We start from the raw sequence: 24,708 nt of genomic DNA on the forward strand, positions 1-24,708 counted from the left end.
CACACATTTACTGTTTAGTTTACAGAAGTCATGTGTTTTTACTTTATCTTTCATGAAGTTTAAAAGTATCAGCTGGATGAGATACTTTGTTTAAGAATCTTTAAGCAAAAATATAAAACAGGGAGTTCAAGACCAACCAGTTTTTCAGCTTAACCACGTTGGCAATGTCCCTTTAAAGATGTTAAAAATTTTCCAGATCCGACTTTGACAAAGTTATTATTATTTTAAATATGTTTTTTGTGTTTGTTAAACTGAGCACATCCAGCAGTTATAGGAATATGAAGAGATAATGATTAACTAAACTCTTATTGCAAAATCTTTATTCATGGTGATGAAGTATAAGGCAGAAGCAGCACAACTTGAGTTTCATATCTCAGGTTAAGTTTGACTGGCAGGTAGTATGCCCATGATGTAATGGTAAAAGGATCAGATTTCATGTGGAAGTAACTGATACACAAACTTGGAATCTCACAATGCCAATTACAGAGTACAACTGTACTTTAACCTGTTCCATTTTAAATTTCATCAACAGGCAAACGTTTCCTTCTCTCTTGCTCTCCCCCCAAGAGAAAGCTACCAAAACCATTTTATTTTTAAGTGTTTTTAAAATATTTGAAGATTTAGCAGGAAGCACAAATGTGTCTCAATCAGATTACTACACCTGCACATATATATTGAGGTTATTCTACCTCACTTAAAAATATGCCTGAGAAAAGGAGATGCCCAAACACACCATCATTTAGCCAATAAGCCATGATTTGCTAATAGTAAGTGAAGATGTTTAAACATAAATTGAGAATAAAATTTTAAAAAATAATTGTAAATGGCTCTGTAAATTATCTATTTGCGTATAGTGTGATCTCTGCCTTGTTTATATATAAGCTTGTAAGAAAGCAAGGCTTTGTTTTATTTATCTGAATAATACCCACAGCGAGAAACTGTGGCAATTATACAAAATAGAAATAAATGAATACTCAAGATATTCTTGAATGGCAGAAGTGTGGTAGAAAAACTATTTGAATAAACAATGCAAGGATGGATCATTTCACACATGCCTCTGGTAACTGATTAAAATGCTGCTACCACAACAGACAGTTTTCTTGCACTTTTCCATAGAATTGGAAGTCCCCAAAAAATTCAGTGACAATGGAGTTGAAATGCTTTATCCCACTGGCAAAGAGACCAGTCCCAGTGAACACATTTTTATGGTCGTTTTAAAAATTAAAGAGGATACATATGATATGTTACTTCAATTTCAACAGTATGTGATTGAACTTTTCAGCTAATATCTTCTCATTTCTCAGACCAATTGTGAATAAATCCAAATCTACATGACATATTGGATAATTAATTTTCAGTGTTTACCTTTATTAAAAACAAGGATTTTGTGGTGAGAACAAATAATCTCTCATTTGTAGCTTGAAAGCCCAAGATAGGATCACTGGCTTCCAGGGTTGCTACCAGCTGCTTAGCAACCTGCCCTACTTGTCTTCCCTCCTTCCTGTTGTAGAGAACAGTGGACAGAGGAGTGGGCTGTCGATAGATGAACACTCGACGCAGGCACTCACAAAGAGCAGCATAGGAGTAATTTGGGGCACAAGCAGTGAATTTCTTGTCTTGCTTTGATGCTTGGACATAACCTGCAAAGCATAGAGATATACAGAGGAAAGAAAGAAAGTCAATATATGCTTCAACTGTATTTTATTCTGCCTTTTCAGAATCCTGTGCACATATTTTAAAACTAATACACAAAAGGTCACAAAAAGAAAAAACTATGCACAAAGGACAAGTGAATACTACTGGCTCCCTTTGTCGTCTTAACACTTATCTGTGACACTTCTATGCATTCCCCTTTCTATGCTTGAAGACTCCTCCCTACCAGAGTCATTATTCCACTTCTCAGAACATACTTCTTCAGGGAGAACTATAAGGCCTGGTACCACTTCCCAAAGAAGCGAGAACAAAACAGCCATTAGAAAACTCATAAAATATTTACAGCACTTGAGCTCTTTGAATATTGAATAATCTCTGAAATGTTATGTACAGGCTACATTTGAAGCATTTTTATTTTTCAAAACCATGAGTTAAAAGTAAGTAAAAAAGGATTTGGTAGGAAATTTAGCACCCTGTGTCGCATCATTTTTGCTCCAATTCATCCTAACAGTGTTAACACAGATCCTTCAAACTTCCCATAGAGTTACAACTCACTGAGTTATCCTGCATAGGCTACATAAGGGGCTTAACAATAAATATTTTCCATCACCGAATTTCATGGACAATTGCCCTCTTTCAAACTGATTGCCATCCAACTTTGGGAGTGGGAGTGAGGGCTGGTCTTAGCAAAATGGGCCACCATTGTCCAAGGGCAGCTTGGCTTCACTCACACTGAGAATAATGCGAGGCATTGGCTATTTTGAAAAAGACATCTCTGTTAGTAGCAGAGACACATTCTATTTCTTCCCGTACCCGTAGGGCATTACTACAGCGTATAGTTTAGATTGTCTGGGTACTTTAACTGCATTTCGGATTAACATGTTCGGATTTCTTTTAAGTTTAACCCTAATGCTAAACTTCCTGGGTTTGTAAATGCTTGTTTTTGGAATAAGTACAACATCCCCAAGTTACTGATATTTGCTCAACCTTAACTCCAGTTTAATACAGTTTTATCTAGGAATAACTTGTTAATACTCAGCTAGACAGTCAATACAGACAGGGAGCCAAGGTTCCTCCCAGGGGTAGCCTAGGCTAGCCCAGGAAAAAACAAGGTTACTTACCAGTAACTGTTGTTCTTCGAGATGTGTTGCTCATATCCATTCCAATATAGGTGAGTGCGCGCCCCGTGCATGAGCCTCCGGAAGCTTTTCTGCCCCTAGCAACCCCCTGCGGGTCGGCTCCTGCGCCCCCTGGAGTGCCGCGCTCATGTCGCAGTATATAGGGACCCTGCCGACCCCGTGGCCCCCAGTCCCTTCTTTCTGCCGACTCCGACAGCGGGGACGGAGGGTGGGTTTGGAATGGATATGAGCAACACATCTCGAAGAACAACAGTTACTGGTAAGTAACCTTGTTTTCTCTCTTCGAGTGATTGCTCATATGCATTCCAATATAGGTGATTACGTAGCCATACCATGGAGGCGGGTAGGAGTCACTGTAGAGTAGCCCTTCTTAGGACGGCTCTGCCTACAACCGCGTCGTCTCTTGCCTGTTGTACGATGGCGTAATGGGATGAGAAGGTATGGACAGATGACCAGGTTGCTGCCCTGCAAATGTCCGTCAGGGGCACCCGCTCCAGGAAGGCCGCTGACGAGGCCTGGGCTCTGGTCGAGTGTGCCGTCACTGTTCCGGGAAGCGGCACCTTTGCCTGATCGTAACAGGTACGTATACAGGTGTTAATCCATTCAGAGATGCGTTGAGAAGAGACAGGTAAGCCTTTCGTTCTCTCAGCAACCGCGACGAACAGTTGGGTTGACCTTCGGAATGGCCTTGTACGATCGATGTAAAAGGCCAGGGCCCTCCTGACGTATAGGGAGTGCCATCTCTGCTCTGCCTCCGATCCGTGTGGTTTGGGAAAGAACATGGGGAGGAAAGTGTCTTGGTTACAGTGAAACTGAGACACCACCTTAGGTAAGAATGCTGGGTGGGGTCTCAGCCTCACTTTGTCTTTATAGAAGACAGTATAAGGGGGCTCCGAGGTCAAAGCTCTCAACTCGGAGACCCATCTGGCCGAAGTAGTGGCTACTAAGAAGGCCACCTTCCAGGACAGGACTAGCAAAGGGCATGTAGCCATGGGTTCAAATGGGTGTCCCGTTAACATGGAGAGAACCAAGTTCAGGTCCCAGAGAGGTACCGGGTCGCGAACCTGCGGATATAATCTCTCTATCCCTTTCAGGAACCTACAGGACATAGGATGAGAGAAGATAGACCTCCCTTCCATCGGCCGGTGGAAGGCCGAGATGGCCGCCAGGTGTACCCTCAGGGAGGCTAGTGCGAGGCCCTGCATCTTTAAGTGTAGGAGGTACTCTAGGATTGCCTGTATGGGCGATGAGATAGGTAAGATCCCCCGGGACTCCGCCCAAAAGGTAAAGCGCTTCCACTTAGCCTTATACAGCACCTGAGTGGAAGGCTTCCTGCTCCCTAGGAGAACCTGCTGTACTTGTGTTGAGCAGGCCCTCTCTCCCTCTGCTAACCACATAGCCTCCATGCAGTCAGGTGGAGGGAGTCCAGGTCTGGGTGTAGAAGACGGCCCCGATCCTGGGAGAGGAGGTCGTAACGCCTCGGAAGCGGTATTGGCTCGGCAATGGACATGTCCAGTAGCATACTGAACCAGTGTTGCCGGGGCCAGGCTGGTGCAATGAGAATAACATTCGCTTTGTCCCTCTTGACTTTTAGGAGCACTCTGGGGAGTAATGGGACGGGGGGAAACGCATACATCAGGGGCCCCGTCCAGTCTATTAGAAAGGCGTCCGAGAGGGAGCCCTGCTCGCGTCCCCGGAGTGAGCAGAACCTCTGGCACTTCTTGTTCCACGCAGAGGCGAACAGGTCCAGTTGGGGAGTGCCCCACTTGTGGAAGAGAAAAGACACCACCTCCTTGTGGAGCGACCAGTCGTGGCGGGGTAAGAACGACCTGCTGAGGCGGTCCGCCTCGTCGTTCCTGACCCCGGGGAGGTGAGAGGCAGAGAGGTGAAAATCGTGCCTCACCGCAAGGTCCCATAGCTGTATGGCTTCCTGGCATAGAGTGGAGGAGCGTGCCCCCCCTTGCCTGTTTATATAAAACATGGCTGCTGTATTGTCCGTGAGGACATGCACTACTCTGCCCGTTAGGAACCTGAGGAAGACCTTGCAGGCGAGACGGACTGCACGTAGCTCCCTGACATTGATGTGAAGGTGTAGCTCGTGTGGCGACCATAGACCCTGCGTGCTGAGGTCGCGGCTCATGTGGGCTCCCCAGCCCACGTCGGAAGCGTCCGTTATCAGCGTCACAGATGGGGTTAATTCTGCAAAGGCAACCCCCCGAATTACCTCCCTCGGGTCTGTCCACCAGTTGAGGGACATTAGGACCTGGGCTGGGATGGTGACCACCTTGGAGAGTGAATGTCTGGATGGGGTGTACACCGAAGTCAGCCAACCTTGGAGGGGCCTGAGTTTGAGGCGAGCTAGTCTCACCACATATGTACATGCCGCCATGTGTCCCAACAGCTGAAGGCAGCACCTGGCTGTCGTCGTGGGAAATCTGAATAACTCCTGAATGATGGCGGTCATGGTCTGGAATCGGGCCAGGGGGAGGAAAGCCCTGGCTTGGACTGCATCTAGGGTGGCCCCGATGAAGTCTATCCGCTGCACTGGGGTGAGTGTGGACTTCTGGTCGTTGATGAGCAGGCCCAGTCTGGTGCAAGTTGCGCAGGTCAGGGCTAGACTGTTCTGTACATGAACCCTGGATCTTCCCCGTATTAACCAATCGTCGAGGTAGGGGAAGATCTGGACGCCTCTGCGCCGGAGGTGGGCAGCTACCACCGCCATGCATTTTGTGAAAACCCTGGGTGCTGAGGAGAGGCCAAAAGGTAGGGCTGAAAACTGGTAGTGGGCACCCGCTACCATAAAACGAAGAAAACGTCTGTGCCCAGGGAGGATGGAAATATGGAAGTAGGCGTCCTTTAAATCGAGGGCAGCATACCAATCCCCTGGATCCAGAGCGGGAATGATGGAGGCTAGGGAGAGCATACGGAATTTGAGGCGTCTGATAAATCTGTTCAGATGACGAAGGTCTAGAATAGGCCTGAGGCCTCCCTTTGCCTTGGGGATAAGGAAATAACGGGAATAGAACCCCCTGCCCCTCTCCGAGGGAGGAACTTCCTCTACCGCCCCGAGGCGGAGAAGAGAGTGAACCTCTTGGATGAGGAGTAGCTCGTGAGATGGGTCCCTGAAGAGGGACGGGGTAGGGGGAGAGTCCGGTGGGAATGCCGAGAATTGGAGAGCATAGCCTCGTCTCACTACGCTGAGCACCCAGCGGTCCGAGGTTATCCCCTGCCACTCTCGGAGGAAGGGATGCAGTCTGTCCGTAAAGGGTAGAGTGGAATCCAGTGGGATGGAGTGTTAAGGAGCTGCCCTCGAGCGTCCCGTCAAAAGGACCGCTTGTTGTTCTTTTGCTGGCCCTGCTGGGAGCCCCCTGCAGGGCCTTGGCGGTCTCGGTGGTTTGACTGCCTAAAACAGTCTCGACCTCGCCTAGGTGGAGGGGGTCGAGGAGGCAGTCTAGAGGCAGGCTGTTGTTGCTGCTGCCGTTGGGGTCGCTGTCTGCCCTGGCACCTTGTGGCCTGTGGCACGTAGAGGCTTAATGATTTAAGGGTGGCCCGAGAATCCTTGAGGGCGTGTAATTTACTGTCTGTTCTGTCCGAAAACAGGCCTACGCCATCAAAGGGCAGATCTTGGATGGCCTGTTGCACCTCCAACGACAGGCCAGAAGATTGCAACCACGCCGACCGGCGCATCACGATTCCCGATGCCATGGCCCTTCCCGCCGCGTCGGTGGCATCGCTCGCGGATTGGAGTGCTGCTCCCGCGACCGTCGCTCCCTCCTGTAAGATGGTATTATAGTCCTCCGCCATGTCTGATGGTAGTGCGCGGAGGAACCTCTGGAGGGAAGCCCACAGGTTCAAATTATACCTGCCAAGGAGCGCTTGGTGGTTTGCGATGCGTAGTTGTAATGCTGCCGTCGAATAAATCTTCCTCCCAAATAAGTCTAATTTTTTGTTTTCCTTATTTTTGGGAGTACTCGACTGGGCCCCTTGTCTGTCCTGTTGATTGACTGCATCTACAACCAACGACCCCGGGGGGGGTGGTTGTATAGGTATTCGAACCCTTGGGAGGGAACGTAATACTTGCGCTCCGCCGTCTTAGAGGTGGCCGACACTGATGCCGGAGTCTCCCACAGGGGCTTGACCACCTTCAACACCCTGTCATGGACGGGGAGCGCCACCCGGGAGGGGCCTGCTGAGCCCGAGGCCCCGAAGAGAGGATCCTCCTCCTCCGAAAGCTCTTTCAGGTCAAGCTGTAGGTTATCAGCTAACCTTCTGAGCAGTTCCTGATGGGTTTTAAAATCAGGAAGGGGAATTCTCTAGTCCCTAGAGGTAATGTCCGGAGGGGAGGAGGAGGAGGACTGGTGAAGGGGACCCGTAGAAGGACCCTCCAGAGGGTCAGACCCCTCGTCCGAGGAGTCCGATCTGTCCTGACTAGGAGGTGGGGGCGGGGGTTGGACAGCCACTGAGGGAACCGACACCGTGCCCTGGGTTGGTTGTTGAGGCCATGGCCCCCAGTAGGGCCATTGCCAGGGCCCCTGCATCCACGTCGGTACCGGTCCCGGTGCCGCAGCCGTTGCAGGCCCGCAAGGTGCTGGGCTGCGCGATTTCGGGCGCTTCCCCTTGTTCTTGCCACGGTGTGGCAGTGATCTGCTCCGGGAGGAGCGGGAGCGGCTGCGGCGGTGCCTACGATGACGGCGGGGGCGGGGGAACGGCTGGAGCTGGACGAGTTCCCCCGGGACCTCCTGGCTCTGCGGCGGTCAGCTGTCGGCGACCTGGAGCGGTCTCTCCCGGGGCTACGTCTTCTCCGATGCCCCGGAGAATCCCTGCGTGCTGAAGCATGTGGTGCCGGGGACCTCGTCGGGCTGAGTCTGGAGGCCCTCGCTGACGGTGAGCGGTGATGATAAGGCTCCGGATCAGCTGGACCCCGACGGCTACCTGCGGATCGGGAACGATGACTGTCCCGGGAATCCGCGCGGGCCCGGACCGGGGATCTAGATCGGTGCCGAGAGCCTGATCGGTGCCGCGGAGGTCGGCGCCGAGAGTCCGACCGGTGCCGAGAACGGGATCGGTGCCGGTCATCTCTAGGCGACGGAGTTCGGTGCCGGGAGCTGCGCACCGAGGAACGAGAGCGGTGTTCGCGTGGATGCTCCAAGCGTCTCGGCTCCGCAGGCGAGCCAGGTCGGTGCCGAGAGTCCTTTCCGGGAGACCGGTGCCGAGAGCTGCGCACCGAAGTGCGAGGATAGTCAGCCTCCCTCGGTGCCGGCTGGCTGTCCGGACGGTGGTGGGACACCGAGGATCTGTTGCCCGATGGAGAGCGGCTACTCTCGGAACCTCTAGACCGCTCCCGTTGCTGCGGTACCGAGGTGCTCGACGACCTAAGGTCGGAGCGAGGAGGGGGAGTTCCCGCTTCCCCTGTCCTCAACCGTCTGGGGGGAGACGATGGTTCCTGTCTCCGCTGCCCACCGGGGTAACCCAGCACGGATCTACCCCGAGATGCCAACCCTGACTCCCTCGGCCGAGGGGGGGATGGAGGCGTGGGCATGGCCATGAGAGCCCGTGCCGCTACAAACGCCTCCGGCGTCGACGGCCCTTGCCGCTACAAACGCCTCCGGCGTCGACGGCCCTTGCAGGAGAGGTCCCCCACCCCCCGGGGTCGGGGGAGGCTCCCTGCGTGGAGACGCCTGTGTCGGCTCTTGCTGTACCCCCTGCTGTACCGGTCGCAGGGGGGAGTCCATGGACACGGCCTCCAGCCGCTTCTTTTTCTTCGGCACCTTGTGCGCCGGTGCCGCTGCCGGTGCCGGGGGCGCGCTGTGCGCCGATGAGATGCTCGGTGCCAATGGAGACCCCGAGGGCTCGGTGACTGGGCGAAGCGCCGACTCCATTAAGATCGTCCTGAGGCGGGCATCGCGCTCCTTCTGAGTCCTGGGCTTGAAGGACTTGCAGATACGGCATTTGTCCTTCCTATGAAGCTCGCCCAGGCAGCGATCGTGCGGGTCGCTGATCGGGAAAGCCTTACAGCACTCCGCGCAGGCTTTGAATCCCGAAGTGCCTGGCATGGCGCCGGGAGCCCGTAAGGGCTAACTAACTAAGTTAAACTACAACAATTTTTTTTTTTTTTTTAACTATTAACATTAAACAACAAACTAACTAACTAACAACTAACTATAAGATTAGAACCGGTTAAAGGAGATTGCTACTTGCGGTAAAGCAAGGGGCAGCGTTCCAAAAGACCGTCACGGGCGGAAAGAAGGAACTGGGGGCCACGGGGTCGGCAGGGTCACTATATACCGCGATATGAGCGCGGCACTCCAGGGGGCGCAGGAGCCGACCCGCAGGGGGTTGCTAGGGGCAGAAAAGCTTCCGGAGGCTCGTGCATGGGGCGCACACTCACCTATATTGGAATGCATATGAGCAATCACTCGAAGAGAGAACAGGTAGTTTTTATAAAGTGTATGTGCCAATACATTTACTTCTCATATTTTTAAATCCTAGTGTAGACAAGGCAAGTTGGGTTTAAAAACAACCGTGAGGGCAAGGGAGTCTATAGTTAATCACTACCAGATGACATGTTGAAATACCTTTTGCCCTGTCTACATTAGGGTTTAAAAGTACGTGAACATATTTTAATTAACCATTTTTAATTGCTTTTCCCCCCTAATCTAGACATAGCCATGGTAGCAGCATGGGGCTGGTAGCAGGAGACAGATTGCTGAGCAGCCAGAGGAAAAGGAAGAGAGGCCCTCAAGTCAGCCATGGATTTAGAAGAGGCAAGACCAAACACTCCCACTCCTCCAACCAGCTGAAGGGCAATAAAGGAAGGAAATAAAACCATCCTAGAGTTACTTGTAAGTGGGAACGGGGGAAAAATCCCTCAAAAAACAACCTCTCCTTCACAAATTCATAGAATTCAGGGCCAGAAGGGACTATTAGATCATATAGTCTGACTTTCTGCATATCACAAGCCATTGAATTTCACCCAGTTACCCCTGTATTGAGCCCAACAACTTGCGTTTGACTTTCAGAAAGGTATCCAGAGATGGAGAATCCACCTCTTCCCTTGGCAGTTTGTACCAGTGATTAAAAAACTGTGCTTTATTAGGGATGCAGGGACATGAACAATCTTTACCCTACCTCTCACACACATATATTGGTGACTACTGCAAGGAGAGGGAAAGCGTCCGTTCTTTTGGCTCCACTTTGCACAAAGAGGACAATTTGGCCCCAAATGATCACAATTCTCCAATCACCCTCTATGTACTGTGCGACTGACTTTAGACAAGCAATGAAAATAGGGGGAAAAAAGAGAACAGGACTACAAGTATTATGTTAGTGAATAAAATGAGCACTGTGGATTCTTTAAAACTACTTTCTCTATCCCACAAGATGCTCACTTACTACCACTGTCTCTAGCTTGGTATTTCTAATGTTTGGCTGTAGATAAACAAGGTGGTGACGTATGTCTTTTCTGGCAAATAAAAGGTAAACTAGATTAGCACAGAGGCGTGAACTTCAACATGGTACTGTAAAATGATAGTAGAGTAAGGAGGAAAAAATGGAGGAACAATGATGTTTTACCCCACAAGGACAGAAAGCTTGAAAAGGAATTTTAATTTTCTTCTATTTATTTCCAAAATTATAGAAATATTGGTGCCCTTAAAGTCTTAAAAACAGTATTAATGAATAATTGTAAGATGCTTGAAATTAATTACTACTAGTCTGAAAAAAGATTTGCCTCATCATCTTTTTTTAAAGCACAATAAAACCAGTTTGCATACAAAAATAATGATGAATATACAAAGACTGTGTGATATCTAATTTGTAACATGACTGTTACAGTTATGATGGCAGATTTTAAAGAACTTGAAGTCTAATGCGACTTTTGATCAAGGTAAGAGGCTGATTAAAAAGAGATAGTTCAAGCACAAAATAAAACAACAAATACAAAGGGAAAAGAAGATCAAAGTATGGGAGTTCAAGTCCCAAAGCAGACAACAAAAGCAGTCCGGTTTAATTAGCTAGACTACTATCCAGAACAAGTGGGTACTCAGACTATGCAGAAGCTATAATGGAAGTAAAGGACATCTTAGCTTCTCACTGATTCAACGTGGACTTGTACCAATGCCCAGTGTTTAATGAACTGAGATCTGGTATTCTGCCCTCCTATTTCATCTTTTAGAAGTCATTCTTGAGTCATGACGACTAGGACAAATGATGCGAAGGGAAGAGGCAACTAGAGGAACACTGTTCTGTGGACTGTTGCATCCTGCTAGTTTACCAATACCCTGCTCTGGCACTCATTCATTGTTCCTAGCAGCAAGTCTTGGAAATTTATGAGATTCATAAATCTCCAGGCATGCAACAACAGTTTTGTCTGCCTCTAGGTGTTTTTACTGTGGCTCTAATGCACTCACTGAGGCAGAAAATAAGATCCAGAGACCACTGGGAGGGACCCTACAGTCATCATGGTGTATGTGAAATCTTGTGCTTGACTAATTTTGATGGAAATAAGATATACAGATCCCAGAGCTACAACCCTTAGATTCAGAAATAGAAACCAGATTCAAAAGGATGGAATACGAGAAGAGCTATTTTATTAATAACTGATTAATAAGCTAACGGACAATATTGGCACAAAAACAAATGGACATAAACTGGTTATGAACAAATTCAAGTTGGAAATTAGAAGAAGGTTGCTAACTACCAGAGAGGTAAGGTTCTGAAATAGTCTTCTAACAAGAATTGTGTTTATTAGGCTCCACTTCTGTCGGTGTAACTTAAGTCTCTCAGGGTAGTTAAAAAACAAAACAAAACAAAAAACCCTGAGCGACACAAATTACACTGACAGAAGCGCCTGTATGGATAGAGTTATGCTGGCAGGAGAGAGCTACCGCTGCTCGTTGGCAATGGTTTAATGATGTTGACAGGAGAGCTCTCTCCCGTTGGCATAAAGCAGCTCCACGAGAGATCTTTCTGTTGTGCAGCTGCATCGGTACAGCTGTGCTGTTGTAATCTCTCTAGTGTAGACATGGCCTTAATTTTACGAGAGAGAGCTAGACAAATCTATCAGTGTATTTGTATGACAGGATTGCCTGTGATAGTAAGGGATAGGGGTCAGCAGCCCTGGGGCTCACTTCATGTTTCAGGGTTTCAGCTGGCCATCTGAAGGGGTAAGGGAAGGGATGTTTCTCCCGCCCAATGTATTCTGAGATTTATTTATTTAATTTTTTAAAAGATCTCTCTTTGAAGCATCAGGAATGGTTATGGTTGGAGATGGGACATAAAATGGGGAAGGTCAGAGCACTGAAATGGCACCAAGCATTCTCTCTCTGTCTCAGGTGGTTGGTTGACTGGGATTCTTGCTCACATGCTCAAGGCCTAACTGTTCAATATATGGGTTTGGGAAGAAATTCTCCCTCCTCCCCCCCCGCAGTCACATTGGTAGTGATCTTGAAGGGTTTGCCTTCCTCTGCAGCAGGAGTGTAGGTCACTTGCCGGGATTATCTGAGTAACTCTCAGTCAATTTCCTGCCATTGTGAGGTGCTGTGCACTGGTGCACTTTGTTCCCTCCTATTCTCTGCCTTTGACACATAACAGTTTAGTTTCCTGTGGGCTGTAATACTTTGGTCTAATTTCAGTTGCTGGGTGGTGTTGGTAGTCTATTATGTACATGAGGTCAGTCTAGATGACCTGGTGGTACCTTTTGGTCTTGAACTCTATGACCATGATGTCTACATACCAGCAGCTAGTTGATTTAAATAGCCAAGGTGTAAAAGATGAACAATTTCAGTCACCTTGCTACTAAGGTTCATTATTTAAAAGAAATTACAAAATGGTTACTAAGACAACAAGCCTTCATTTTAAATGTGAAAAACTGAAAAATAATATGAAACATGAATGTGAGGGTATTTGGCCTGTCACCTGGGACTTAAAAGACACCAGACTCTGAAGACCACTTGTTAAAAATGTATCTTTCCATAAGCATATTACACCTGTACTCTATGCCCTGCAGTAGCTGCCTACCAGTTTTTGGAAGACTTTCAGGTGCTGATTGTGGCATAAAAAGCTTGACATTGTCTGGGATCTACTTACCCAAGAGACTACCTCTATTCCTGCACCCTACATGCAGAGCTGAGGCCAGCAAGGGTCCTCAAGCTGAAACCCCCCATTATAAAAGGGAGCTGTCTCTGACTGTTGAGCTCCCCCTACTTGGTCTGAAATAGCCCAAGTCTGTTGACATTTAAGGCCCATCTCTTCTCCTTGGTCTTCTGCCAAATATTCTTAAACCTCTTGTTCACATACTTGTAAACATTTAGTTATGAAGGATGATACACTGACCTTAACATTCATGTGATTAGATAACCATTTTGACTTCTAAGCTGATCTTCTGTCAAGGCACAAACACCGCCTATACCTTTTGTTCTAGTATTTCTAAAACTAATCCAACATTCTGCTATGAATATAATTACTGCACTAATCAATCAAAATTTAAATTAGGATAACAAGTATGAACACAACATAGATCGAATGGAAATGAGATGGCAAAACCTCGAGTATCATTTATTAGAAAGAGACAGGCCACTGAGCAGTTCATTCCATACCTAAAGCGTTGAAAGTTGCAATGTGCTCCCACATATTGTCTGGTTGGGCAGAGCGTGGCTGCCAGAGCAGAGCATCAATATCATGCCGCAAACAGAAGCAAGGCATTTCTTTGGGATCCACCACTGCTGAGAAGAGATACTGGTTGCTTCCAAGATTAACCTAAAAAAGATCAATTAAATAAATCTTGAAGATGAATTCAAAATTTGCAAAGTACTCACAGTATAAATAATAGCAGATTTTCTGTCATATATACAGAGTTAAGAGACTGGGTATAATTTTAGGACCTGGGAATGTTTTCTTGCAATACTGCATTACTGCAACATATAATTTGTTTCCAATGTTGTTATAGCCATTTTCATCCCAGAATATGAGCAAGACAAGGTAGGTGAAGTAATATCTTTTAATAGACCAACATCTGTTGATGGAAGAGAAGCTTTCAAGCTACACAAAACTCTAAAGCTTGATGGTCCCTAGGGTATGGGTTCTCAACCTGCATGTTGAGGCACCCAGGATAGGGTCACAAACAGGTTTCAAGGAATCATGACCACCTTTCCATTTCTATATGGTTACCTGGGGCAGGGTTGTTGCCCCAGTACGGAACAGGTTTGTAAGCACAGATATAGTTTATTTAGTTCTCTGAAAATATGAAATTCAAGCAATTTAATTTTATTGTCTCAGTTTGATCATAATTACTAGATTTCCAACCACAGCACTAATTATCACGATAAATCCTATTCACTTTCCACATGTAAGTGGTCCCTACTGACTGCTCTAAGATGTCTTGTGGGAGGAAGGCAAGCAGGATTACCTCACTATCCCATCTAATCACAACAGCACACAATTAATGTACCATATCACTTTAATTTCCTACACAAACAGTCTTCTTGGAGAAATTAACTATAATATGCTTTCGTATCACTGTAGCTAACAAATCTTCAAGAAGGAGGTTAGTGTTATATGAGAAAAGAAAAGTAGTTAAGTGATATGGCCAAGACCACTGAAGGATTAGTACTCAGGAGTTACTTGCTCCCAGTTTGGTGAAGATCATGCTTATATTTTCTAGAGGAATAAATGTACTTGAGATCTCCTTTACATCTGAAAATGGTCTCATTCCAAGAGTATAGCAGTTGTTGCTAAATTAAGATACTCTAAATTACTGTAATTTGAAGCAGGTGATGGGGATGTGAGATTGTTACACCTGGTTTCAGATCATGCTACAACTTTATTAGTGTTATTACTCCTCTAAGCAGGGTCTGTATGATGCTGAATCTGGTAGATTAGTACTTTGATAATGATAGTCTTCACAGCACTTTTTTTTACATTGATTATGTGTGCTTTGCACTGTACAAAACTATAATAAAGATGGTACATGTTCTGAAAAAACTTACATTGAAAGGATAATAAGAAAGACAACACATAGACACAGCAGGTGGAGAACTGAGACACAGAGAGATTAAATTATTTGCCCAAGATTATGTAGGAAGTCTGCAGTAGAGCTGGGAACTGAACCCAAATCTTTTAATTCAAGCCTCAACTACAGAGCATCTTTCCTTTGTCAGCAGCATTTCCTCCTCTATAGCTGCTTCCACAAGCATCCAGGTTCTTCACCTGTATTAGCAGCTGTAAAAGAGGTGAAGTAATCCTAGCAGTCACCATTAGGGGCTTGCTGCAACAAGTTGAAGAGCAAGGACAGATTTCCTAGTCACTCACAGGCAAAGCGCTGCCAGTAGGGCTGGAATCAAGTGTATCAATGAGGTACTTTATGAAGAGTGGCCAGGGAGATGTAAGAAATTATGTTTTTACTAAGGGCTGAAAAGGTGCTCTGCACTGGGGCAAGATGGAAAATCCAGGTAGCCTATGCTCCAAAAAAGTTTACAATCTAGCAGACAGAAGGGTGCTAAAGCAGAAGCAGAAACAAGCAGACTAGTCAGAGTGTGGGCACTGAGGAGCACAGCAGAGCATCATGGAGATATGTGTGTAGGAAATGGGGACTGAAATGAAGAGAAGACAATGATAGTGGGATACATTTTTGGAAAACAACTAATTAGATTTTCAAATTTTATTAACTATAAACTTCAATTCATGTAATCAGAGATATGAGGTGATTTTAACATTATCGATACATGTACAGATTAACCAAGCATTATAATGGCGTTTTAGATATTTTTAGGGTCCCAATCCCCATGGTATCCAAGAACTACAATTGGCATAGGGACAGTGTGGGATCACAAATGGGATCAGTATCCTTGAAATGCTCTCTCAAGAAGTGACTCACATTCAAAGTTTTTGAGAATCTGGGAGGGGGGGTGGAGGGGGGCAGCTGTTTTTGACAATGTCTGTATTTGTAAGTGAATAGATAAAGAATTTAAAACGTACTATGTAAGTGATAAGAAAGTGTATACAATTGACCACTGTAACACCATAAAGTTGAAGCTGATTTATTAGACTTCCCAGTATCGTGAATAAACCTTTTCAGTATTGTCTGTGCTGCCTGATTCTTGGAGAAAGCTATGTAAAGCACAAAGGATTCTATCTAATTACGTTTGCCAGGATAAGCTGTAACTTGCTCACTTACGTTTGTTGCCCAGTCCCTTTCACAAATAACAAAAAAATTAATAAAAACAATGCAAGGGTAAATACTTTGCTCCCTTTATTTCAGACATCACCGGAACTTGGTATAATGCTACATTAATCTGAAAGTCAGCCTATTTAGGTTCCGAAATACCTACGGAAGAGCTTAAATTTAGGTGCCCAAGTTTAAAAATTTTGCATCTTAACCTCCTAGTCTCGGTTGATAATACAAAATGAAAGAAGCCACCTAAGTTTTTGATGGTAGTTGGAGAAGATTGCCATTGCACTTAGTATCTGGGAAGGCAATTTGAATAGGCGGGAAGGCAAGTTAAATATGCAGATGACTAGGTACCACAGCATTAGAGAGGTTCAATATCAGAAAATTGAGACATTCAGCTTTGGTCTTCCGCAAGACAGATTAATTGCACTGACGTGGCTTTCGCAATACTAGCAGAAAAAGGTAGAGCTGAGTATGATCAGCACAGTAACTCTCACCATTCTGTCAAAGTGAAACATATAAGTCATCACTGAATGAACCATCATGCCTTAAGATAATGGGGATAGAATTTTCTGCTAACATGTAGAAGACATTATAGATTTCCTATATAGGAAGACTACCTACAGAGTGGAGGGCTGGAAAGAACAAGACTGAAAATGCTCACAAACATGGATTGATACAATACAATGTGAGACCCACATATCAGGATGCAGGATGAAAGAACAAAGATGAAGTTTCCTACACAGGGCAGTCCCTAGCTAAGAAGGGAGATGGACTGTTTGAGAGGTTTGAGGGCGCTGCTCTTCTTTGGAGCTTTCTTTGCACTGGGGGAGAGAAAAGGTACAAAGATGGATTTTACTGCCACCAGCCTTTTATCCTTCAATTTATAATTTATTTCATGATCTGTATTAGCACAGTTTGTTTATTGTGTACAGTATTGTTGCTCATGTAACAAAGCAAAGAACATGTAATATTTTGTTCCAATAAATATATAGATGACAGTTTAACAGCCAGCCAACAACTCTGCTTATTTCATAAATATTTGCTATTACTAAAATGACTTACAGAAGACCACTGAGTAGTTTCAAAAACATAAGTCAAAAAATGCATAAATGTTTACAATAGATCAGAATCAAATGTTGACTTCAGTATAAACTCTTGAAGTAGCACGGTGTTCATTCAGTAATGAGCTTTTTTAATTAGAAGGTACATTACTAGAAAGATCTATTAGGCATTAAATAACATATTGGTGAAATTCATGACACACCATGGAAGGATGATGTTTTGTGTGTTTGTTAGCCTTACACCTCAAAGTACCTTTTTTTAAAAAAAAAACCAGATACTATGATGTCAAGGCTACCTAAGCACTTAGTGAGAACCTATACTTTTTTTTGAAGTCCAGTATCCAGTGACAAATCACTGTAATGAAATTCAGCTCAAATATCTAATTTTGTCTGAAATGGTGGTATGCAATTATATATAATAGTTTGAAATCACACATTATAAGTAGTTTTAAATATATGTAAATGCCATCAGTTTCTTCCCCTTCCCCGAATTTAAAGAAGTTAACTAAAAATTATAAGGACTTTATAATAATAAAAAAGAGAAATAGTGAATCTAACTATATTTTAAACTTAACATGTTTTTTCTATGCATTTGGATGACTTGTGGAATTTAATCAATTATTCTTATTCCATAGGTAATTGTAGTATTTTGAAAGATGTGATCAGCGATGTTAAAACTGGTTTAGGCATATTATTGTATTTCAACAATGCAAATGGCATGAGATAACAGGTACATATTTTGCATGGAATTGAGACTTCTGTGAACAGATCATTTTTATGCATGATGCATATTGCAAAATACTACTTTGCAACGGATTAGCTCACATTGTTATCCAAAAGAAGCAGAAACAACCAAACAGAGAGAACTATGCAAGTTTGAAGCAGTCGTGAGTTTGCAGAAGTAGGAACCAGACGAATCTATGAGGGAGACCCTTGCCTCTTCCCTCATACTACCCTGTTACACTGGCTTTCCTCCCCTAAATCTATGCAAGACATCTCCTGTGACATTCAAGCATGCAGGCCACACCTATCATCGTCCTGTAGTCTGGAATCACTATTGTGTGTTCAGCTAAGCACAAGTGGCCTGCAATTGCAGCTCAAGGATGACAAATGTCACTATGGCCCCCCCTGCTGGAACTGAGTGGAGGGAAAAACAACTAGGAGGAGTCACCAAGTGGGAGTGGAAAACATCCTTAGATCTTTGAGTATACTACATAAGGAGATCCATCACCTGGGGAAAATAGTTTATATATAATTGCTTTAACTTGGTAACAGTCTGATCCAGATGAGTTTTTAGGCTAACTAGATAGATCACAGACAACGAGAGTTCTGTGGCACTTTAAAGACTAACAAATTTAATATTTGTAGACATAAGCTTTCAAGAGACTTAGCTCTCTTCTTCAGATGCAGTAATACAGAAAATATTATAATATAAAATAAATAATTATAAAATATATTAACGTGCCACAGAACTCTCGTTGTCTTTGCTGTATACAGACTAACACGGCTACCCCTCTGGAACTATTCTAGACAGGTCACAGGCTTCTGTGAATTTTTGTTTATTGCCCATGACCTGTCCTTGATTTTTACTAAAAATAACTGTGACACACTATCCCTCTGAAGTACAAATGCTACTGCCTGAGCATTCTAGACCATTCATTTTTTACCACAATGAGCAAAATGGCTCACTCACAGGACATTTCTTCAGCTTTTCACCACATCCAAGTAATGCTTTGTTGGGTATCCTACAGGATTTAACAACAGTGACTTGACAGTTAAGTGTGGTTTTGATTCCTAGGCTGGCATTGCTAATTATGTCTTTTTTAGAGTTTCAATACTGTTTTTTCCCCTCAGGGCAACATCACATCTCTCTGCATTCAGCACCTCAGAGTTTTTTCTGCTAGTGTTTTCTGAGCATTCTGATGCCAGCACTATTCTAGACTTGCTGGCATCAAAGTCTTTGTTAGATGCCTCAAAATCTTACATACTTTATTGGTGCATTGACACCTGTATTGTTGTTTAGTCTGCAAAAGAGAAGAATGAGGGGGGATTTGATAGCAGCCTTTAACTACCTGAAAGGGGGTTCCAGGGAGGATGGGGCTAGGCTGTTCTCAGTGGTGGCAGATGACAGAACAAGGAGCAACGGTCTCAAGTTGCAGGGCGGGAGGTCTAGGTTGGACATTAGGAAAAAGTTTTTCACTAGGAGGTGGTGAAGCACTGGAATGGGTTACCTAGGGAAGTGGTGGAATCTCCATCTTTAGAGATTTTTAAACTGAGGCTTGACAAAGCCCTGGCTGGGATGATATAGCTGAGGTTAGTCCTGCTTTGAGCAGGGGGTTGGACTAGATGACCTCTGAGGTCCCTTCCAACTCTAATATTCTATGATTCTAGGATTCTATTGTTGTCTTGACACCCATTTCTTTGTTTTGGAACTCATAACAACACTTTTTTTCTCTATTGGTCTCTGAACAAATCAGTGACCTTTTCCTTTATTACAGGGAGGAAGGAAATGCTTCTTCGTAGCTTCAAGCACTATTGCAGTTGCAGAACAATGTCCAGTGTTGTCTGCATTACAGTAACCACAATATGCAGGGCTGCCAGATATCTATGCAGTTGAGAACAAGAGTTGCGGCTCCAATTCCACCATTAGAATGCATGTGGAGACTTCTATAAATCCAGTAGAGTGCTTTTGATGTATAAACCCAAGACTGCCAAACACCAACAATCAACACTGGCCCTACCTACATAAGCAGAAACCCAGCTCCCTTCTGGTAATCCCATTAGAGCAGCCTCATCATTTAGGTACTCCGTGCCATAAATCTTTGAAGTCAAGCTTTCCACTAAGAAGTGTGAGATTCATGGTACTGGCTCACTGGATCAGACATGACCATAATACAACAGGCCAAGGCAGGAAGCACCAAATGAAGGCCAGCTGTTCTTTGATATTATGCTTATCCGCTTAGCTTCAAACAGTTCCTTATTGATGTGTCTGGATTTTTCCCTCCTGCAGTCACATGCTAGAAACAGAGAGAGGAATGCCGACACTGTGTATCAGTACCTGCTCATCCGCATGGCCCAGTCACTACTGCTTTTCTATAAAGCTACCATCAAGCCTGTCAAAATTAGGTGTAAATGGAAAGTTAAGAGACTAGCATATATATGCCAAGATACAGGGTATGCACATGCTTCAGGGACCAGCTAACTCCATGGCAGCCAGAAGAGGCAAAAGGATATAAGAAGCTTTTTATGCAGCTGAATTATTTGATTCTATATCTCACTGTACAGAAGAGATTCTCCCAGTGGTTGGCCTTTCATATTTTAAACGGTCCTATTTTTCTTCTATCTTTTATTAATTAGAACCATCGAGATCCCTAGTCCTATAGCCAGATTTAATCTTTGTGGAAAATTTTCCTATTATTGAGCATAAAGATTTATATTATCATTTGAAGAATCTCCTATCATTTCGAGTGCTTTTTCTTAATAATGGTCTGCCTTTCTTTGAATGAGGAAGGAGGAATAGAGTTGTAAAACTGACTTTCAGTGCAACAGCTTAGTAGGAAAAAGGTGGCATGTTACACTAAAATGATTCACTGGAGGATACAGAGTACTCTCCATAATGTAATGAAATCACTGTGGGTAACAGCGGATTCCATCCCATTCATTTCATGACATGTGGTAATATTGTTGCCTGCCTGCCCTCGGTATCTTAGTTTTCCTCAGGCACATTTTGAATTTTCTGAATATTACCCACTGACTTTTTACATTAGACTATTCTAAGATTCCTTTAAGCAATCTAAAGGCAAACCTCTTAACCATTGTCAGTCATGTGACAATTCAATACCAATTCCATATTCTTTACTCCCCTCTAATCCATGAAGGCTGTATCTCCTATATGAATTAATTAAAAAAAGAAATCTCTCACTAAAGGTGACAAAGAGATGGGTTAATAGCCTACTATTCCTTAGGTAGTGGCAATCAGTACAGATCCACATTTTTGGGAAGTGCATGCATCCTCAGAGTTGAAATCAGAACCTTCTTGAAATGTGACAGTGCTTAAGACTGGAACTCATTTGTGTGTATATCTGTTTACCTCCTTTAACCTTGTAAATAACTCTTTTATTTCCTTTTCCTAGTTAATAAATCAGTAGATAGTTTGTTATAGGATTGGCTACAATCGTTGCCTTTGATGTGAGATCTAATATGCAATTGATCTAGGTAAGTAAGTGGCCCTTTGGGACTGGAAGTAACCTGAATATTGATGTGATATTTAGTGTAAGGGATCCATCAATTACAAAGGTAAGGTCACCTGGGTGACAAGGTAGATTGAATTACCCAATGGAACTGTCTGTGATCCATATTAAGGCTGTTATAGTACTTGAGGAGTTCACACTTGATAGTTGGTTGGTGAAATCTAAGTATCGAACTCACAACTGATTTGGTGTTTATGTCCTGCTTCTTAGTCTGTCCCGAGGTTGCTACTCATGCTTTGAGCCACTGCAAGACAGCTTGATGCCACTGATGGCATAGAAATTCTTTATATTTGCTTCCTTGATTGGAAAGTTTAAATGAGTCAACAAGATCCTACTATGTGAAAAGGAGCAGGGCACAACGCAAAAAGGTCCCACATCTTATTTGCAGGATCTTGATTTTAAGGAAGCACAATAAGCAGAGATCTACACAAAGTTCTGAAATGTACACTAATATTAGTTTCTATTTTTCTTCCCTGTGAGGTTGCAAAATTTCTGGGTTAACACAATCATCAATATGTCAATATATTTATGAATGGGGCAGTGCAACACCTCCTTACCCACCAAGAGTTATACTTCTGAATGGACCTATTTAAGAATTGGTGCTTTCTTAGACAGTGATAATTCTAATATATGCTTTCATTGAAATGAAATATTAAATTTCACCACCTTGCCCTCTCCATTTCTCCCCATCAGCAGACCAGTAAATCAGCGCATGACTACGTCATCTTACACTTCCCAGACTATGCTCACAATCTGTGTCCTATGAGCATTAACTTTTACCAGCTGTTCCAGAGGAGTTTTCTAATTTGTGTTCTACTTGGTTTGCTGGCATAACTGCATTGAAATTGATTGGCAACAGCCATAGTCCCATAAGAATGCCCAGAAAACTGAGTGAAAAGAGCAGAAGGGAGAATGAAGGCTGAACAGTTTGGGCCAATTTTTCTGCTTGTATAACTCCACTGAGTCCATATGCAACCATGGTCCACCCAGGTTCTTACCAATCTATATTTCTTCTGTTTTGTAAAATTAATGCATAGTCTAATCTATATAATCTATGCATTGTTCCCAGATGTACAGAAATGCTTTCCTTCAAAAACTCTGTATTTGACTATTTTATAACATTAACTTTAATAAAATTTTTAAATATGAAAATTGAAAGATGGATGAGAAACTGGTTAAAGGGGAGACTACAACAGGTCATACTGAAAGGTGAACTGTCAGGCTGGAGGGAGGTTACTAGTGGAGTTCCTCAGGGATCGGTCTTGGGACCAATCTTAGTTAACCTTTTTATTATTGACCTTGGCACAAAAAGTGGGAATGTGCTAATAAAGTTAGCAGATGACACAAAGTTGGGTGGTATTGCTAATACAGAGAAGGGCCAGGATATCATACTAGATCTGGATGACCTTGTAAACTGGACTAATAGAAACAGGATAAAATTTAATAGTGAAAAGTGCAAGGTCATGCATTTAGGGACTAAGGAATTTTTGCTACAAGTTGGAGATGCATCAGTTGAAAGTGACAGAGGAGGAGAAGGACCTGGGCTTATTGATTGATCACAGGATGACTATGAGCCACTGATGTGATGTGGTCGTGAAAAAAGCTAATGCAGTCCTAGGATGCATCAGACGACACATTTCCAATAGAGCTAGGGAGGTATTAGTACCATTATACAAAGTGCTGATGAGATCTCATCTGCAATAGTGCGTGCAGTTCTGGTCTCCCATGTTTAAGAAAGATTAATTCAAACTGGAAGCGGTGCAGAGAACAGCTACTAGGATGATCCGTGGAATGGAAAACCTGCCTTATGAAAGGAGATTGAAAGAGCTTGGATTGTTTAGCCTAACCAAAAGAAGGTTGAGGGGAGATATGATTGTTCTGTATAAATACATCAGAGGGATAAATACCAGGGAGGGAGAGGAATTATTTAAGTTCAGCACCAATGTGGACACAAGAACTAATGGATATAAACTGGCCATTAGGAAGTTTAGACTTGAAAGTAGACACAGGTTTCTAACCATCAGAGGAGGGAAGTTCTGGAATAGCCTTCCAAGGGGAGCAGTGGGAACAAAACACCTAGTTAGCTTCAAGATAAATATGATAAATTTATGGAGGGGATGGTATGATGGGACAGCTTAATTTGGCAATTAACTGATCTTTGACTACTGCAGTAAATACGCCCAATGGCCTGTGGGTTACTACAGAGAATTCTTTCTTGGGTGTCTGGCTGATGAGTCTTGCCCACATGCTGAAGGTTTAACTGATCGCCAGATTTGGGGTCGGGAAGGAATTTCCCCCCAGGGCAGATGGCAGAGGCCCTGGGGGTTTTTCGCCTTCGTTTGTAGCATGGGGCATGGATCACTTGCTGGTGGATTCTCTGTGCCTTCAACACTTTAAACCATGATTTGAGGACTTCAATAACTCAGTCATAGGTTAGGGGTCTATTACAGGAGTATGTGGGTGAGGTTCTGGGGCTTGCATTGTGCAGGAGGTCAGACTAGATGATCATATTGCTCCATTCTGATCTTAAAGTCTAGGAGTCTTTTCCCTAGGAGATAGTTTGTCTTATCTATCCATTATTCCCAAATTACAGTGTTTTAAAAAATGGTCCTTCCTGATTGATCAAGGCACATTTCAGTTTCTACATTTTTGTGGTGTCCCTTAGCCAGTTTCTTTCATCTGTCTCTGCTCATAATTTCTTAGAGTTATCAATGCAGACTTGCTTTTTCTCTAACTCTCAACTATCTAAATGCCCAAATGCTTTTTTCTCTACCACAGAATGTCTTTATCCTGTTGCATAATTAAGTGTGATCAGTTAAGGTGGTGGGATATAATTGGTTAAAGAATTATGTTAGAATTGGTTAAAGAATAAAATATTGTTAAAGAAATTATTGGTTAAGATACATTATAAAATCTGCGGTAAAACAGGAAGTAGGGGGGAAGATTTATTGGTGTAAAAGACTGGGGGGTCCTAATGGAGACTTGCTTGGAAAGATCCCAATAAACCTATCATATGGCCTGTTGCTGGACTCTGGACTTCTGCTTCTGTCAGTGAACTATGAACTGAAAGGACAGGGGGAGGGGGTCCTAACAATGGTTTCCCACTGACTCCCATCTGCAAAAAAGCTTGAAAAAGTCAGAACTTGCTGTCTTTGTACTGTGTGCTGTTCTCTACAAAATTTTCTTTATATATGTAAAGAATTTCCTTTATATATTCATATTAATGAAAAAGTTGTTATGCACATTTTCCAGAATGTGCTAGAGTGCTTTTTTTTAACCTTTCCACCTTCACCATCATAAATTTCCAATAATTTTCTGGAGTGGTTTCTAAATAAGCTAAAGCTAATCCAGTAAAGCTGTTTCCTCTGGCTTATCACTCACTCCTATTGTATTTTATTTTGTCATTTAAGTTTTTCCAAGTAATTAAAATTAACTAT

General features: G+C 43.8%; 1 protein-coding gene across 2 annotated transcripts in view; it reads right to left on the reverse strand.

The window, feature by feature from the left end:
* Positions 1-1,147: 1,147 nt before the first annotated feature.
* The window catches only part of NUDCD1 (NudC domain containing 1), a 139,204-nt gene continuing 115,643 nt past the window's right edge, over positions 1,148-24,708 (reverse strand). For both annotated transcript variants that reach the window (XM_067537396.1, XM_067537395.1), the window contains 2 exons: positions 13,388-13,547; positions 1,148-1,640 (listed from right to left, as the gene is read on the reverse strand). In XM_067537396.1, the coding sequence (XP_067393497.1) occupies positions 1,348-1,640; positions 13,388-13,547 (453 nt within the window). In that variant the 3' untranslated portion in view covers positions 1,148-1,347. The remainder of the gene's footprint in view (positions 1,641-13,387; positions 13,548-24,708) is intronic.

The sequence above is a fragment of the Emydura macquarii genome, unplaced genomic scaffold (assembly GCF_026122565.2).
Source record: "Emydura macquarii macquarii isolate MOO-44397 ecotype Brisbane River unplaced genomic scaffold, CSIRO-AGI_Emac_v2 contig_383, whole genome shotgun sequence".
NCBI classification, from domain to species: domain Eukaryota; kingdom Metazoa; phylum Chordata; order Testudines; family Chelidae; genus Emydura; species Emydura macquarii.